We start from the raw sequence: 20,164 nt of genomic DNA, 5'->3' as shown, positions 1-20,164 counted from the left end.
TTTGAAAGCCACATTTCTAGCATCTGTAAAACTGCGTTTTTCCCATCTCAAAAACATATCTAAATTGCGACCTATGCTCTCAACGTCAAATGCAGAAATGCTAATTCATGCATTTATGACCTCAAGGTTAGACTATTGTAATGCTTTACTGCGTGGTTGTTCTGCACGCTTCATCAACAAACTACAGTTGGTCCAAAATGCAGCAGCTAGAGTCCTTACTATAACCAGTAAGTATGACCATATTAGCCCGGTTCTGTCAACACTGCACTGGCTCCCTATCAAACATTGTATAGATTTTAAAATCTTGTTAATTACTTATAAAGTCCTGAATGGCTTAGCTCCTCAGTACTTGAGCGAGCTCTTATCACATAGTCCTCCACGTCCGCTGCGTTCTCAAAACTGGCCGTTTGATAATACCTAGAATATCAAAATCGACTGGGGGCGGCAGATCCTTTTCCTATTTAGCACCCAAACTCTGGAACAATCTACCTAACGCTGTTCGGGAGGTAGACACACTCTTTAACCTATACAGGTACTGTAACAATACAGTAACAATTAACAATTCTGTATTGTTAAAAGCGCTATATAAATAAAGGTGACTTGACTACCCAGAAAATCAAAGAAAAAAAAAAACTAATAGCCATAATATGGACTATTGTAAATGCTGTGATAAAATGATGCTCAGATACTGTTATTTCCTTCTTACATTGCCGATTTCACCATTAACTCTTCACTTGAACAGTTTATGTTGTTGTATATGGTATCATTTTAATCCTTGACCATCACAACATAGGAGTAGACATCACCTTTTCTGTGTTATGTTTGGTTCAGGAGATATGACAAAATACATCATTTGGTTATGGCGGAAGTAAAAGGGTCGCCATGGCAACCACGAGGTGTTTTTGCAATGGCTCCATTTCTGAAAATGTTTAGGGCCGCAAACTATACAAGTGTACCAAATTTCATGCTTGTGCAAAATTTGAGGTGAAATGTTCACTTTTTCATATCACGTCCTGGTCTATATCAACTTCTGCCATTAGCCACCAGAGAGAAGAAACATATCGGGTGACCACTAATTAAATATGCATACAGTGTTAATTTTTACAGTAAATTGATGTCACACTTTAGTTTGGGGACCAATTCTCACTATTAACTGCTAACTACTTGCCTCAAACTCCTATTTTGCTGCTTATTAATAGTTACTAAGGTAGATGTTAAGTTATTAGATATTAGATTGTTGTTCGATATTGGGTAGGTTTAAGGAATCTAAAATATGGTCAAGCAGAATAAGGTATTAATATGTGCTTTATACAGTGAGGTCAATAAGTATTTGATCACCCTGTGATTTTGCAAGTTCTCTTACTTAGAAATCATGGAGGGGTCTACGATTTTTAGCATAGGTGCATTTCCACTGTGAGAGACAAAATCTAAAAATAAAAATCCGGAAATCACATTGTATGATTTTTTAACAATTTATTTGTGAATTACTGTGTCAAATAAGTATTTGATCACTTGCTTATCCGCCAGATTTCTGACACTCAAAGACCTGTTATTTTGCTTTTAAATAGTCCAGCTACACTCTGCTCATGATTCTAAATTAGTAGCAACTGTTTGAGGTCGTTAGCTGTCATAAAGACACCTGTGCACCCCACAATCAGCCAAAGTCTAAGTAGCAACATGGGCAAAACCAAAGAGCTGTCAAAAGACACAAGAGACAAAATTGTAGACCTTCACAAAGCTGGAAAGGGCTACGGGGCAATTGCCAAGCAGCTTGGTGAAAAAAGAACAACTGTTGGAGCAATTGTCAGAAAATGGAAGAGGCTAATGATGACTGTCAATGTCCCTCGGACTGGGGCCCCACGGAAGATCTCTCCTCGTGGGGTATCAATGATGCTAAGAATGGTGAAGAATCAGCCCAGAAGTACACGGGAGGAGCTGGTCAATGCCGTGAAGAGAGCTGGGACCATCGTTTCCAAGGCTACTATCAGTAATACACTAAGACGTCATGGTTTAAAATCTTGCATCGCACGGAAGGTTCCCCTGCTTAAGTCAGCCCATGTCCAGGCCCGTCTGAAGTTTGCCAGGGACCATCTGGATGATCCAGAGGAGTCATGGGAGAAAGTCCTGTGGTCAGATGAGACCAAAGTAGAACTCCATTCGCCGTGTTTGGAGGAAGAAGAATAATGAGTAGGGATGCTCCGATCGATCGGCCGGAGATCGGTATCGGCCGATATTCACATTTTATGACTCGATCGGTACTCATACATTTGGCCGATCTCATGTACCGATCGCAATTTGATGACGTCAACGCGTGGCGACGTATATGATGCATGGGGACATATGCTGCACTCATCGCCAGTGTGGAAATCCTATGACATTTCAAGAAACAATGAAAAATTTGCTATATGTCTTGTATGTTTTGCATTATGATACTATGAATGCATGGTTAATTTTTAACAGCAGATTCAGTGACGTTAGAGCTGATCTGCGCATCACTGCACGGGTCTGCGGAGCACAGGCTTTACGGCACGGGCACCGGAGCTGATCGCGGCGAACACACACACACACAAATGAAATCGTCTGCCTAATGAAAAAATGTAGTTAATATTGCATCATTTATGATTTATTTTATCCACCGGCGACCCACCCGCAAATAATCAGAATGCATTGTTTTATTACCCGACCCGCGGATTATCCGCAGCGCCCGTGGATAACCGTGAAACTACTCCATTTTGTTCTTTCAGTAGTTTAAATGTTTCAATTTCTTTTTTCCTCTTCAGTCTTATATTGGACAGCATTAAACCTTATGAGTTACATCAGACTTCGCCATATTGAAGTTTAAATGTTTCTATTTGTTTTGTCCTCTCTCTAACATTGGATAATCAAAACGTTCTCATCTTGAGCAGAAAAGAATAACAGTTTCAAAGTTTAAATTCCAACCTAGCCATCTAACAACTAATTAATAATATATATATATATATATATATATATATATATATATATATATATATATATATATATATATATATATATATATATATATATATATATATATATATTTTTTTTTTTTTTTTTTTTAGCATACAGATTAATATTGCTAAATGTACATCAGAAACGTCTTTCATCTGGTTTGAGTCATAAGTTATAGATAGATAAATAGTAAGAAAAATAATTGTATTTGCAGCATTGTTTTTTTCTGCTGTATTTTAGTGAAAGTAATCTATAATTTTGCCTCTCACCGTGTTTCTGTTGTTGTTAAAATAACCACGGCAGCTCTTGAACTTGGCACCGGCGCGCATCCGGAGAGAGAAAGCGCACGGGAACTGAAAGGGCTTGAATAAAGCATGTTTAGCTTTAGATAAAAAAACGAGGATATAGCACTGAAAGATATTTGCCATAAACGACCCGGAGCGCTTGTAATATGATCCGCTCTGCTGTTTTGATGCGCCGCTCACTTAAAATGGTGCTGCTGTTTACGGCTCGGAGTCCGGATGGATGCCGCGGTGCGGATGCACTTATAGAAGTATTTAACGATAAAAGACTCCAGTTGCTTTTAAAATATTCACAAGTCCTTTTCCTCGAATCGAATAAAGTCTGGAGTCATTTCAGGTCAAGTCAAGTCTGAAGGCTATAAAAATGCGAATCGAGTCCTAGTTTTTTTTGCATCAGACATTTTGTTTGCATTTATTTTTGTCTTATATTAAGTATCCCTGATATATATAATGTTATGCATAAACACCATTTTAAAGGAATATTAAAATGTTCACTGTATAAGGAATAATTTTTATGCTTATTGATATAATATTATTACATATGTTATATAAAGCTTGAAGCATCAGAATCGGCATCAGTATCGGCCGATCACCATGACAAGAAATCGGTACTCGGTATCGGCTGCAAAAATCCTGATCGGTGCATCCCTAATGATGAGTATCATCCCAATAATACCATACCTACAGTGAAGCATGGGGCTGGAAGCATCATGCTCTGGGGGTGTTTTTCTGCACAGGGGACAGGACGACTGCACTGTATTAAGGAGAGGATGAACGGGGCCATGTATTGTGACATATTGGGCAAAAACCTCCTTCCCTCAGTCAGAGCATTAAAGATGGGTCATGGCTGGGTCTTCCAACATGACAATGACCCAAAGCACACAGCCAGGAAAACCAAGGAGTGGCTCCATAAGAAGCATATCAAGGTTCTGGAGTGGCCTAGCCAGTCTCCAGACCTAAATCCAATAGAAAATCTTTGGAGGGAGCTGAAACTCCGTGTTGCTCAGCAACAGCCCCGAAACCTGACAGATCTAGAGAAGATCTGTATGGAGGAGTGGGCCAAAATCCATCCTGCAGTGTGTGCAAACCTGGTGAAGAACTACAGGAACCGTTTGACCTCTGTAATTGTTAACAAAGGCTTCTGTACCAAATATTAAAAATTTTTGACTCAAGTGATCAAATACTTATTTGACACAGTAATTCACAAATAAATTGTTAAAAAAATCATAATGTGATTTCCGGATTTTTATTTTTAGATTCTGTCTCTCGCAGTGGAAATGCACCTATGCTGAAAATTGTAGACCCCTCCATGATTTCTAAGTAAGAGAACTTGCAAAATCACAGGGTGATCAAAATACTTATTGACCTCGCTGTAAGTACTAATAAAAAGCCAAAATGCTAGTAATGTGCATACTAATAAACAACCAGTGTTAATTTTGGCAGGCATTTTTGATTTAGTCTTAATCCTTATCTTGAGACGAAAATGCTTAATAGTCTTAGTCAAATTTTAGTCCTTTGAGTCTTTCATAGTTTTAGTCGACGAAAAGTCATTGCATTTTTGTCAACTTTTAGTCATTACGTTTAGTCAACCTGCAGTTACCAACATTTATTTTGGTAGCTATTTTATATGTAGTATTCAAACAAAAATAGTCATCAATACTTCTCTCTTTAGACCAAATCAATTCAGCTTAGTTATGAGAAATTTGAATCAAGGATTGAATTTGGAAAAACTGGAATAAATTTTCATTTTTTGGTAGAGAGATAATCTCATTTTTCAGATACAGTAGGTTTACTTAAGTATACATTTATTTAACATCTTTTGTTGGTTAACATTTATGACATAATTAGGAATGCTGTCCATTTAAGATGGAAGGTATGCATGTAATAGCCTACTGACATACATTCAGTTTTCACCCACCTGTTTAAGCTCACTTAAACCATAACGGACTGTATTTACGTGAGATGCTCTACATGATAGACATTTGGACTGCTGTGTGTGTATTTGAGCACTGAGAACTGATCGCGCGCTGTATGAGAACTAAAGAAGTGGAGCATGCGCGAGAGAGAGCACTTCTATCAGCGCGTTTCCGCCTATCGCACCTTCACTGACTTTAAGTTAATCGACAATGAATTGTGACTCCCGGGAAAAACGGGACGTCTGGTCACCCACTCCCTAACCCTTCGGTTGCTGAGGCCATTGTTTTAGATCGCTAGTTCGCGTTTTGGTAGCCTATCCGTCCACTGCGGCTGACATACTGAGACTAGATATGCAAACGCACCTTATCCAGTGACAGAGACGCACATTTTGAAAGACAAGACAGTTAACTTAGCCTATAGGATGTATTTTGAATATCCGGTAGTCCTCAAATAACATTTTAGTCCCGTCTCGTCTTGTTAACGAAGATGTGGCATAAATTTCGTCATAGTTTTTATCATCAGATATTAGTTTTAGCTCGTTAGCTTTAGTCTCGTCTTAGTCACAGAAAAAAGGTTTGTTGACGAATATTTTTCGTCGTCGTCAACGAAATTAACACTGTAAACAACTAGTTAAAAGTGAGAACTGGTCCCTAAACTAAGCTAAATACCAATTTTGATTTAGTCACTGGCAAAAATATAATTTAGTCTTAGTATTTTTTGGTCATCTAAGTTGTTTTAGCTTTAGTCTAGTTTTAGTCAGCTAAAGGGCTGTGATCGGGGGTAAATCAGCAGGTGATCAGCGCTCTGCAATCTTTACGTGTGAACTACTCAACGCATTAAAGAGACTCGCTGACACCTCACAACACCAAACAAAAATCTAGCATGCTAAATATCTGGACCTGTCAGCCTACTAATTTTCACGTGGTGTCAGGTGTCGTGATGAGCTACAGCCAATGACAGAGCAAGGCATGGGTTGAGGTCAGGGAAGAAAAACAGTAGAAGCAACATGGATTTAAAAAAAAAAAAAAAAGTGGACAAAATGAAAGTTTTCAGAACAAATCATCACGCAAACAGCTTGCAGCCCTAATTTCTTCACAACATGGGTTGTGGAGACTGGATAGAGTCGTTGGGTTACAGATGTTGTCAGCTCGTGTAGAGTGTGACCTCCTGTAGCGGATCATTTACGTAATGTCACGTAGTGTGAACACCCCTAACAACTTCAAGACAGCCAGCAAGTCATTTCTAGCGATTATCATCAATTTGATTTCACAGATACTATTTAAGCTAAACTGAGCTAGACAATGACATCACTGAATTCAATAATGAAATGCCTTTAACTGAAAATTGAGTGTTTAATATTATACATTACTGACACTCTATCCTCCAATTTGATACTGTTAAGTGCTTTGACACAATCTGTAAAAGCGCTATATAAATAAAGGTGACTTGACTTGACTCATATAGTCCGAACAGCACAGCAATCTGCCAATGTTTAAAGTCATGTAGTCTGAACTAGGTATGAATCTACAGTCGATCTCGAAGACTAATTTCTAATGGGTTTAGTTAAACTGTAATGCATTAAGCATTTCCCTAAAATTTAAAAAACTGAAACGTTCACACTTTTTCAAATGCATTCATGTGTCTGCTCATTTATCTTTCCATCTTATTTTTAATGTAAGAGCTAGCGTGAACTTGAGTGTTAGAGGGGGTGTCCGCAATCTCCATTTAGCCTATTTAGCTGTGCAAAACAGTTCATTGTGCTGCTGGAAGTTGTAAATTAGTATTTGTATTCAAATTATTTTACATTTATTAAAGTACTAATAATCACACTAATTTGTACCGCAATTGTTTTACTGTTTACTGCACATTAAGTGGGTCACACATCAGAAGTGAAGCGCTGCAGCTAATGAACTGACGTGCTTGAATAGCAAGTGCTATAAAATAGTATAGGCCGCTAATATGTAGTCTTTTAGCAGACACTTTAGACTTACAAATGAGGACAATGGAAGCAATCAAAATCAACAAAAGAGCAATGATATGCAAGTGCTACAACAAGTCTCAGTAAGCTTAACGCAGTACATGTAGCAAGTTTTTTTTTTTTTATTATATAAATAAAAAGAAAATGGATAGATTAGAAAAAGTATAGCGCAAGCTAGTGTTAGAGGCCTATTTTGCTTTTGTTAATTGTATAATAAATAAAAAGAAAACAGATAGAATACAAAAAGATTAGAAAAGCTAGTGCTATTTATTTATTTTTAAGAAAACAAGTGGTAAATGAATAGAGTGCAAGTTTAAATGGGACAATTTTTTAAAGAATATAATTAGAATAGAAAGCGCTAGAGTTAGAGCAGGGGTCACCAAGTTCCTTGTCCTGCAGAGTTTAGCTCCAACCCCAATCAAACGGCTCGGCACGGCTCAGTTCGGCTTGGTTTGCGTTTCCATTGCAGTATAGTACCGCTTTAGAGTAGGCGTGATTATTCACGTCATTATAGTTGTGCTGCCTCTACTGCCGTGACTCCTGACATTTTTTTTTTATTCCGCGTTACTCCATCACGCTCTCGCTGGATCCGATCCTCGGCTATCAACGAGAGGACCGTCTTTACTTCCTCAACAGACAACGAAAAAGCCATTTTTTGGTTGTTAAAAGAAAGGTTTGCTCATTCAAACCAGTTGTGTTTGATCCTTCGCTGGCTGTGCTGATTTCAATTTAGCAGGTCTGTTGTGTCTCATGCCGCAAGTTCAATGACGCAGGCAGTGGCGATTTTCTCCGGCCAACCAGTGATCAACAGAGTTTACACGTCACGTTTTGGTAACGGTACGGCTCACTTGGAACCTTGGCTGAACACACCTGAAGCAGCTAATCAAGGTCTTACTAGGTATACTTGAAACTTCCAGACAGGTGTGTTGAGGAAAGTTGAAGCTAAACTCTGCAGGACACCGGCCCTCTAAGATCAAGTTTGACAACCCCTGAGTTAGAGGGTCAAATAAAGATGGAAGAGATGTGTTTTTAGCCGATACTTGAAGATGGCTAAGGACTCAGCTGCTCAGATTAAGTTGGGAAGGTCATTCCACCAGGTGGAAACATTTAATTTAAAAGTCTGTGAAAGTGATTTTGTGCCAAAATGTACCACTGCCCTGCTCGAAGGGCTACCTTAAATACAGGGCTTCTGCAGGTCCTTAAAACTCTGTTTAGTTGTATAAAATTTAAGGCCATAAAAAGGTTTAAATACGTTACATGGTATAAGAAAAGTCTTAATTCCAATTTCAAGAGGTCTTGCAGTTGGTGACGGAAAGACAAGAACAGCGATACAGCTGGATTAAACTTCAAAAGGCAATGATGTCATTGAATAAATGAGTGCTGCACATTTCAAAGTCAAAACGCGGCGCAGATGTTTTTATGTGAATGTCTCTCTGAAGGGAATCGTCTGTCTTCAGAAACGTGTCGTTGGCATTTTCATTTCATCTTGCCTATAATGCCTTTTAAAGCAGCGTATATGAGCGCGGTGCTGCTTTGTGTACAGCTGTTAACGTACCAGAGAAGCCGCTATTTGCTCCTAAAGCGCCACCTCGTGGCATAAAGTAAATTTGGATTTACATCTTATGTTCAGATCAATGCGAATATCGACCCATGTTTTTATGCAGCAAACATGTAAATGTTGAAAGAAGTTAATGTGCCTTCTAAAAATCTAAGCAATTAAGACAGTAATATTTGTGTTTTAAATTAATATAATAATGTTTGACTTCTCCCTTTTCATAAAAATGGTTTAAAAGCTGAAATGTCATTTTATAAGATTTTTTGTGTGTATGTGTGAAAACTTCATGTCAATTTATGCCTTAAAATGTTACCATAGACATTGTCCAACCCCACTCATAGTGTTCATTTTACTTGTGCAGCTCTCAAAAAGGTTCATAAATTGCCTTAAATTGATTTTTAAAAATTCAGCAGAGACCTTGCAAATAGTTAAATAAAATTATTTCATTGGTATTTGTTGATATTAGTGCACTAAAAATGTTTTTGATTGACATTTAGACTTATCTGATTTTCTATATTTAAAAAAAAAAAACTGTCTTTTTTTATTTGGGCTTGTTAATTTAATTTTCAGGCTACCAAAATGTGAAGAGTACCTGCCCGAAGGGCTACCACGGATTTTGAAATTTTGCAAGCCCTGTGTGGTGTGACATTCTTCATTCTTTCTTACATTCTTTTTGGCTCATTAAAACCATCTTGCAGCCGTGTCCTGGAATAATTGTAAAGGTTTGATAGAACTGGAAGACCTGACAATATATACATACAAAAACCTACAGGGTCCTAGAAATTCGGTTCTGAAACTACAGCCTCCGGTACTGCATGAAAACCCTACTCACAACAACAGCCTTATTGAAAATGCACATTCATTCTCCGCGGTAACAGCAGAACATACAAGCAGTGCAGCACTGGACTTTGAAACGTGCAGCGCTCATATTTATAGCCTTTTGAAGGCTGTATCCATTCTGGTCTGTAGCCAAATTTAAGACCTCTTGAAATCATAATTAAGACTTTCTTGTACAATTTAAGACTTTTATGACCACGTAAATTTAATACTTAAGACTTTTTAAGGACCCATGGGAACCCTGACAATTTCTGAACTATAATTTCTGAAGCCAAGAGGAACAGACAAAAATTTAAATATCAACTTTTATGGTACTTTTTGTTCGTCCTTTCTGGGACTTGACAACCCCAATGTGTGTTCATGTAGACTCGGTCTAAAAGTGGCGTGACGCATTCACTGTGGTTTAGTTGTAGTATGTCTGACCTGAGCCCCATCTCTGTCTCTAGACTCTCCACTTGCTTGCTGATAGAGGCCTCCAGCTCACCCTGGCCTTCCAACTCTGAAATCGTCAATGTACGACGCTGAGGAGGAAAACATCAAAAATACAATTCAAATGCATTAAATTGCCAATGATAAGTGACCATGGATTTCAATTTGGGTCAACAAAAGGGTCAGTATAATTAAAAGGAAGAAAGGGCTGTCAAAGAGAATATTAGACTGTTTAAGGAGTATTAACTAATTTAAACTTTTATGCAGTTTCAAGCTTTTTGTTCATCTATTTAAATTATCTCATTTTTCATACATCCATTGAAAGTCTAAGCAATCATACCAAATAGAGCACCATAAGCTTGGAGCAGTGCCCTTGCATGCAGACCATTTATGATCATCATGCCACACCATAAACAGCGTTACAAAATCCAATGAGAAGCACTCAACACAATCCACAAATGTATCAGTGCACTAACTGTTACCATCATTAATGATCTACATCTCAACTCAAACTCAGTGCTTCACTGTCATATGTGCATTTCCAAGAGATAATGTTATCAAATTTTATTAGTACCCCCTCCTCAAATAAGCGTGCTTGACAGACTAAATTTAATGGTTTATCATAGAGCAACCATGCCTCTTCAGAATACTTGGACTGCTCAATTCATGTGAAGAACAATTTTTGTTCTGACGATCTTGTAGATTTTGTCTTATTGATCTGCCTTACAAACCACTATGACACAATCGGACAAATGCAGTAAGCGGTGTGTTAGTATTCCAATCCTACCCGGACTTTGGCTACAGGTCTCTCTCCTGCCTCCATCTGCTGGCGAAGCTGAGAAATCTCCTCTGCTAGCATCTTCCTGTCCTCCAGCAGGTCCTGTAGATGTCGGCGGGCCTCTTCTGTGCTCACAAGCACTTCTACTTCATTCAGCAACCAATTCTGAATCAGTTACAATTAGAACATTTATTCTAAGATGCAAACACATGTACATTTGTATTTTTGTCTTGTTTATTCCTCATGCACTCCAAAAACAAAGTTCTTTAAAAACTGTTCCATGATTTTCTTTTCCCCCCCAGGTAAACTGCCTGCTAGAAATGTTTTGGTGAGTAAGACCAAAAATAAAGGTACCGCGAAATCTAAATCGCATGACAACTACTGTAATTACATGAGCTGAGCTGACAATAACATCACTTACAAACTAAAAAGGTCAAAAGTCAATCCGGTGTCAGCAATTATTAATTTTATACAAGAACCTTGTATCAGAGCTTGCAGCACTTGATTGAGTATTTGAGTCAAAATCTGCTAAGGGGCAATTAAATGTAACAACTTGTGTAAAAAATTATCAGCTTTTATAAAAAAAATTAACATGTTATCTAACTTGAATAATTGCCTCAATCATTTAAACAACTGAAGATCAAACTACATTGTATGAAAATCACCTTTCAGGTTCAGTAAAATATATTGCATCAGCATATGAGTGTCAAACTGGACTATAGGGACACATCAACATCACTCATTTAACAGTTCATCTACTGCCAAAATGATAAAAAATGCTCAGTCAAGAATAGAAAATTAATAAAAAATTTACTCCTTTACCATCTCCGAGTATCACCAGCTCTTTTGAATCACATTCAGTTACTATATATTTGATTTAGCGGATACTATTTAAACTAAACTGATCTAGACAATGACATCTCTGAACTCAATGAAATGCCTTAAAGTGCATTTTGCAGGTTAAATTTTTTTTAAATGAATATATAACATTGTATGAAAATACCACATGAACTGTTAATGCAGGATTTGAAAATGTTTTACAAGACGCGAGGGCACAAATTTAGATAAAAAAAAGTGAGGCTTTCCTTGACAGTTCTTAAAAACCGCTTTTTTTCAACATCGTGTCATATTACGTCACATAAGGGAGTCGTGTGCCGCACTCTGCTTTGAGCGCGCGCAAGTTTTTTTCGGTAGTTATTTTTATTTAAATGTATCATTGTCATGGTAAATTATTGTGTTTGTGGAGGCTGCACAAACTCCAGCCTGTCAGGACATCAAGTCCACAGGTTTCCTAACAAGAAATAGGACTGTATCTTGAAGTGAAGTGAAGTGACATTCAGCCAAGTATGGTGACCCATACTCGGAATACGTGCTCTGCATTTAACCCATCCAACGTGCACACACACAGCAGTGAACACACACCGTGAACACACACCCGGAGCAGTGGGCAGCCATTTTATGCTGCAGCGCCCGGGGAGCAGTTGGGGGTTCGGTGCCTTGCTCAAGGGCACCTCAGTCGTGGTATTGAGGGTGGAGAGAGCGCTGGACATTCACTCCCCCCACCTACAATTCCTGCCGGCCGGGGACTCGAACCCACAACCTTCAGGTTACAAGTCCGACTCTCTAACCATTAGGCCACTTCTTCCGGGCCTCGGTGCGTTATTGCAGGTGAAGAGACTGGACTTCACTAATGCATCTGCTTCAAACACCACGGTGGTGTGCAACTTAACAGATGTGATGGAGGCCAAGTGGAAAAGCATGGTCAGCAGTGAATGTGATCTAAACTTGTGTTTGCTTCTCCCAGCATATGCCGTCTGAGAGAGGAATACTGCAGGTCACCATAGGCTCCAGGAGAACACAGCACTGTCATGTCCACTACACCTGCTCTCCAGATCCCTCCAGTCAGAGGATCAACATGATGAGGCTGTTGGTGTATATCTAGCACAGCCTTCAGGATTTAACACACTTTAACAACACATCAGTGTGATACCCAGACTGAAAGATTGTTAAATGTTTTTAAATGGGTCAGATGGTATTTATTTTGGTAGTATATGTTTGGTACACATATATACATATATATATACACATATATACACATATATACACACATATACACACATATATACACATATATATATATATATATATATATATATATATATATATATATATATATATACACATATACATATACATATATACACATATATATATATATATACATATATATATATATATATATATATATATATATATATATATATATATATATATATATATATATATACACACACATATACATATACACATATATATATACATATATATATACATATATATACATATACATATACATATATATATATATATATATATATAAACAGTTGAAATGTTGTGTTTTGAGTTGGGTATTAACAGTGCTATGAAATAATATTTATGATTTACTGCTGTATAAATAAAACTGAATTGAACTAACCATAAATGCAGATCTGCTTGATTGTGATTTTATTTTTTATCGATTGTCAACACAATGGGGCCATTCAAAACCTTTATAAAGTCCTCCTTCCTCTGTAAACTATCTTCTAATGGCTGACAACACATTAGGCCCAGCGGACAACTTGTCTGTATGCTATCGTTATTGATTGTGTTATACCAATGGCATCAAAAAGTGTTACGTATAGGTAGTCATGACCTAAATAGAGTTAACTTGTAATTGAGAATCAAAATTATTCATACTGTTTTAATATTAAAATCTTTAACAATGTATTTATACATGTATACAAGTATTTAGCTTAGAGTAATAAATGATTTCTGCCCTAAAACCTGTCTGCTGGCCTGGAGAGGTCTATGCTTTCCTCGCATTTCCCACACAAGCACCTATGAATCAAAAACGTGTTTATCTCTCTCTCCTGCGGTGATAAGAAACCACTATCACGTAACGTTAGTGTCGGATATTAACGAGTGTGACACGCCTGATCAACGCTTATTAGTTTCTATTACTGGTAGTATCAATACTAGCATTGCTATTGCCTGATTACATTAGCTAATGTGTGTATATCTGTAAGCTAACACTGATCTCTCACCAAACACCTGCCCTGTTCTCCTCACATCAACTCAATTTGTCTTCTCTGAACGTTGTTCTGTCTAATCCTGGCCTGTCCTGCTCTCTTGGCTGCATAGCAGGCTCGTCATTCTATCTGTGGTCCGTCATACGAGTGTAAATACACATTTAAAATTTCCTCAGCTTCCGAACTGTCATTGCGATCCATTGTTTTCCTATGGTTTAAATGGACCGCTCTCCCTTTTGATGCGTCACTTCCCTTTTTGACGCGTTTCAGATGCGGAAGTAAAATTCTCTCACAAAAACAACTCCAGAAGCCTTAATAGCGTATTTGAAAGTATATTTGAAAGAAAATCTAGTTCCTACAGTATTTTTCTATACATCGACTCACTGGAGTCTCTAACCTGCAATATGCCCTTTAACTGAAAATTGAGTGTTTAATCTTATTTGTATACATTACTGACACTCTATCCTCCAATTTGATACTGTTAAGTGCTTTGACAATCTGTATTGTTAAAAGCGCTATATATAGGTATATAGGTGACTTGACTATTACCTACCCTCTAAAAATCAATTTTGTAGTGGTTTATCATCCTCCAGGACCACTAGGTAAACTTTGTGGCTCTTGTTCTCTTGTAAAAGGCTCTTGTTCTGTCCAGACTTGACTATTGCAATGATCTCTTGGCAGGTCTTCCAGCCAATTCCATCAAACCTCTACAATTAATCCAAAATGCCCCTACAAGATTAATCTTTAATGAGCAGAAAAGAATGCATGTCACACCTCTGTTCATCAATTTGCACTGGCTACCAATAGCTGCGCGCATTAATTTCAAGGCATTAATGTTTGCCTACAGAACCACCACTGGCCCTGCACCCCTTTACCCAAATTCATTACTTCAGACTTATGTGGCCTCTAGAAGCTTGTGTTCTGCAAGTGAACGACACGTTGTGCCATCCCAAAGAGGCACAAAATCACTTTCACTGACTTTTTCCATTTCCAACTGTTCCCATCTGGTGGAATGACCTCCCCAAATCCTTACCCATCTTCAAGAAACAGCTTAAAACACATCTCTTCCATCTTTATTTGACCCTCTAACTCTAGCACTCTTTATTCTAATTTGATTTTATTTATCCTTCTAAAGTCCTCATTTGTAAGTTGCTCTGGATAAAAGCATCTGTTAACTGACTAAATGTAATGTAATGTAAATGTTTACCATTTAATGTGCACACTATTTTTTGACAGACATCAATGTGATATTTAAACTATATGGATTTGAAAATGGATCGTAAGGCAATAATCAATTATTTCTTAGTCTGCAAGTATTAAGTAAAGTGAGTGATGGCCATGAGTGCGTTATGTAAATATTTTTATTTATAATATTCCAACGTCAGTTTTTTGATGGATGTGATAATGTGCGTTGTGACAGTGTCACACAAAGACACGTTTATACCGCTCAATATATATAGCCATGTTTGATTTTTTGGGTAATTGTAAAATGTGCTGGAGATTCATTATACTTAAAGTAATGATGTTTATTTCATGGCTTAAAGTAGATGTTACTAAGAGAATTACATGTTAGGCTTGTCAAAAATGTTACATTCAGCTATCACAAATTCATTTACTTTTGAAAATTAAGTTAATGCTTTACCAGTAAAGGACTGTTTTTTTGGTCACACTTTATATTAGGTGGCCTTAACTACTATGTACTTGCATCAAAAAATAAGTACAATGTAATTACTGTGGTCATATTGTATTGTAAAACACTGCTACTATTGAGGTGGGATACGGGTAAGGTTAGGGACAGATTTGGTGGTATGGGTAGGTTTAAGGGTGGGTTAAGGTGTAAGGGATAGGTCAACGGTGTAATTATAAATGTAATTACAGAAATTAACTACAGACATAACTTCATAGGTATTTTTTTAAAATATAAGTACAATGTAAAAACATGTACACAATAAGTGCATTGTATCAAATGATTAATTTAAATGCAAGTACATAGTAGTTAAGGCCACCTAATATAAAGTGGAACCGTTTTTTTTTTTATTATTATTAAACCAATGAAAAAGCACATACTGTTATGGGGCGGGGGGGGGGGGGGGGGGGGGGGGGGGTAAATAAAAAAAAATATTGCAAAACTGTTGTTCCATTACTACCCCTTTGCCAATTTTGACTCATTCTGTTATGGCAGATAACAAATGTTGGAAAGACGACAAATCTAAATGTTTTAAATGTTACAATTATAGAAAGGATATCCATTTTTGAGATCGGATGCAAGAATGTAACAGTGGTTAATAATGTTTATTTAAAAATTGACCAATAACCAATATGGTATCAATATACTATGCATCCTTAGCTTGATAAACCATTTTAAAAAATAAATACCCAAAATCAGAAAATAAATGTCAAATAAGCAGGACAACAAACAAATTTTTTTTTCTATATGAGGTACCTTGATTCTACTGCCAACACCCTCTGCTCCACGGTTCTGAACTTCTTTGCGTTTCTCTGCAACTTCACTCCTCTTCTGAAGAGCATCTTTCAGTCGCTTGTTAGCAGCAGCAGCCTGTTGATGCACATTTTAGATTACACCATGCTTAGAGGAACACTACAGGGGTCGACAAGGACTACTTCAAAAGCACCCTCAAATGAAAGCAAGAGCACCCTCAGTTAAAGCTGTATTAATAGCATATTGTGCACTTGGGCTATAAAAAAAAAAACAATTCAGAATTTGTAGAAAGTTGTCCTAAGTTATCCTAAAACATTAAAAGTATAACCATCATGAATTTAGGCCCCGTTTACACTAGAGCGTTTTCGTTTTAAAACGGCATTTTAGAATGAAAACGACCCTCGTCTACACTGGTGTTTCAACTGTGTTTCAGAAACTACCTCCGTCTACACTACACAACCGGAAACGTATACCCCATTATTTAGATGGCGGACGCATCTGCGTGCTTGGAGCAGTTAAATTACCTATACAAATCTATGGGAACAATAAATGATGTTTTATTAACGTTCGGGAGGAGCACGTTCAGATAATTAACCTAATTAACATGAGAGGAGCACAATCATTAAATCAACCCAGTTAACAAGATAAGAGGCGTGTATATATACACAGCAGACTTTCCTCTGTTCATTGACAGTTTTCCAGCATCCCTCCGCTACCCCTTCTCCGCACTTACCACTTCTCCTGTCCTAACCTGTAAGGGGGGTTGGGTACTCTGGGTTCGGGCCAAAATTCCGAGCTCGTAGCCCTCCACTCGGACAGCACGCCAAATACGCATAAACTTTATTCTATTTATTATATGTAAGTGTGAACTCGTGACTGAGCATGATGTTATTGTTTATACGGTCATCAGGGATACGTAGAGCGAATGTTGGCAGCCACGCCATCGTTTTCGAAAGTCTCCATTTTGGTCCGTTTACCCTGAAATGCAACCCCTGAGTTTTCAAACTAAAACGTGGTCTGCAACGTTTTCAAAAGTCTCCGTTTTCGAGGGTCGAGTAGTGTAAACGACAGACGTAACTGGTATGTATAAAAAAGGTATGCATTTCAAAACGAAAATACACTAGTGTAAATGGGGCCTAAGTGTGATGGCTGAGACCGTTTTTCAGTCTGTTTAAACATTTAACCATTATTGATTTTTACAAGCCATTGGTCCATTTTTTTTACAAGGATATATAACAGTTGATTGATTAGCAGGGAGACTAGTCAAATTGCCCCCTCTAGTGGATGAATAAAGATTTGCTAACAAAATCTCACATTCACAGCTGTTTCACAGCTGCCTGAGCTACTCCGACATGGAGATCAGATAAGAGATCACAAAGGCAGCACGGCTGCCAACATTCTAATGTCACCAAAACTTATCAGGGCCATGATTGTGTTTTTGAGAAAGCAACGTTTATGCGTGATTAGTGAAAAACAAAAATTGACGTCACTGAAATAAGGAAATAACAAAAAAAAAATACAGAAAATTTGTTTACAAGACTTTTGAGATCTTGATCTTGTAGTCTAGAGTTTTTGCTTCAAAATAATGTGAAAATCATCTTGTTTTCTTGCTCACAGAAAACAATATATTTAAATTTTCTAAGTCACTTTTTGAGTAAAAAGGTCTATGCGAGAAGGCGTCAACCTTCACATTCACATCTGAGAAGACAAAGGCCCTCATAATGAGCTGTGTAATGAGCTTCATAATGAGCCATTCAGTCAAGTGACTGAGAGGGAAGAGCTACAAGAAAGAATAGGAGGACACAATAAATGTATATATTTTTTTTTGTTTGTAGTTTATTTAGAATATATTTAGCTATCACACAAAATAACTTGCGAGTGCAGAACATTAGGAACAATCAAAGCTGACTTTTTAGCATCACTACTCCAGTCACATGATCCTTCAGAAATTATTCTAATATTCTGATTTGCTGCTCAAAAAAAAAACATGTTGAAAACTGCATTTTTTTTATGAATAGAAAGTTCAAAAGAACAGCATCGTTTGTAACATGATGTCTTTATCATCGCTTGTGTGCTAAATAAAAGTTTTAATTCGTATATATACTGACTCCAAGCTTTTGAACTTGGTATTTTCATAGTGTATATTGTTTATGTGCTTTGAAGGAAAAAAATTAAAATAAAAAAACATTTTGAAATTTTGGGTTATTTCTCTCAGCAGATTCCAGAAACTAGCCGGAATTAACATGTTTGTTTACGGCGCGGAGGCGATGTGGGTCTTTACATTCGCGCGTGCCTCACGTGGATGTTTGAATGTGAAAGGAGCGAACGGCAGGTGGGTGTGACCACATTAGATATGAGTTGAAACAGGAAAACTGGACATCGCGTTGATTTCACACGGATTACTTTAACATAGAATATTAGTTTTGGACATGACTTCATTTAAAAGTAGACATTTGAAGCTTTATATATATATATATATATATATATATATATATATATATGACCGAGACAGAGCCAGCAGAGAACGCACCCTGTTTATTTTCTCTATTTTTTAAAAGCATATTGTTTTGTTGTTATTATGACTATACTCAAATAAAAGTAGACCCTTTGCACTTTCAAACGATACCTTGTTCTTATCTGTACGATCAAAACTCATGGAGTACAGGTCCTTTTCAAAAAATTAGCATATTGTGATAAAGTTCATTATTTTCTGTAATGTACTGATAAACATTAGACTTTCATATATTTTAGATTCATTACAACACAACTGAAGTAGTTCAAGCCTTTTATTGTTTTAATATTGATGATTTTGGCATACAGCTCATGAAAACCCAAAATTCCTATCTCAAAAAATTAGCATATTTCATCCGACCAATAAAAGAAAAGTGTTTTTAATACAAAAAAAGTCAACCTTCAAATAATTATGTTCAGTTATGCACTCAATACTTGGTCGGGAATCCTTTTGCAGAAATGACTGCTTCAATGCGGCGTGGCATGGAGGCAATCAGCCTGTGGCACTGCTGAGGTGTTATGGAGGCCCAGGATGCGTCGATAGCGGCCTTAAGCTCATCCAGAGTGTTGGGTCTTGCGTCTCTCAACTTTCTCTTCACAATATCCCACAGATTCTCTATGGGGTTCAGGTCAGGAGAGTTGGCAGGCCAATTGAGCACAGTAATACCATGGTCAGTAAACCATTTACCAGTGGTTTTGGCACTGTGAGCAGGTGCCAGGTCGTGCTGAAAAATGAAATCTTCATCTCCATAAAGCTTTTCAGCAGATGGAAGCATGAAGTGCTCCAAAATCTCCTGATAGCTAGCTGCATTGACCCTGCCCTTGATAAAACACAGTGGACCAACACCAGCAGCTGACATGGCACTCCAGACCATCACTGACTGTGGGTACTTGACACTGGACTTCAGGCATTTTGGCATTTCCCTCTCCCCAGTCTTCCTCCAGACTCTGGCACCTTGATTTCCGAATGACATGCAAAATTTGCTTTCATCCGAAAAAAGTACTTTGGAGCACTGAGCAACAGTCCAGTGCTGCTTCTCTGTTCAAAAGTGGCTTGACCTGGGGAATGCGCACCTGTAGCCCATTTCCTGCACACGCCTGTACACGGTGGATCTGGATGTTTCTACTCCAGACTCAGTCCACTGCTTCCGCAGGTCCCCCAAGGTCTGGAATCGGTCCTTCTCCACAATCTTCCTCAGGGTCCGGTCACCTCTTCTCGTGCTGCGTTTTCTGCCACACTTTTTCCTTCCCACAGACTTCCCACTGAGGTGCCTTGATACAGCACCCTGGGAACAGCCTATTCGTTCAGAAATTTCTTTCTGTGTCTTACCCTCTTGCTTGAGGGTGTCAATGATGGCCTTCTGGACAGCAGTCAGGTC

The 20,164-nt window shown here is 37.8% G+C and overlaps 1 protein-coding gene across 1 annotated transcript in view; it reads right to left on the bottom strand.

Annotated features, from left to right (window-relative positions):
* Positions 1-20,164, bottom strand: part of LOC306862117 (chromosome-associated kinesin KIF4-like) — a 121,234-nt gene that overhangs the window by 38,234 nt on the left and 62,836 nt on the right. Inside the window, exons 20-22 of the mRNA XM_079404759.1 lie at positions 16,278-16,391; positions 10,776-10,931; positions 9,983-10,080 (exon numbers count right to left, since the gene is read on the bottom strand). Coding sequence (XP_079260885.1) covers positions 9,983-10,080; positions 10,776-10,931; positions 16,278-16,391 — 368 coding nt within the window. The remainder of the gene's footprint in view (positions 1-9,982; positions 10,081-10,775; positions 10,932-16,277; positions 16,392-20,164) is intronic.

Source organism: Barbus barbus, assembly GCF_936440315.1.
Source record: "Barbus barbus genome assembly, chromosome: 43".
Lineage (NCBI taxonomy): Eukaryota > Metazoa > Chordata > Actinopteri > Cypriniformes > Cyprinidae > Barbus > Barbus barbus.
This window is presented reverse-complemented; position numbering and strand designations above follow the sequence as displayed.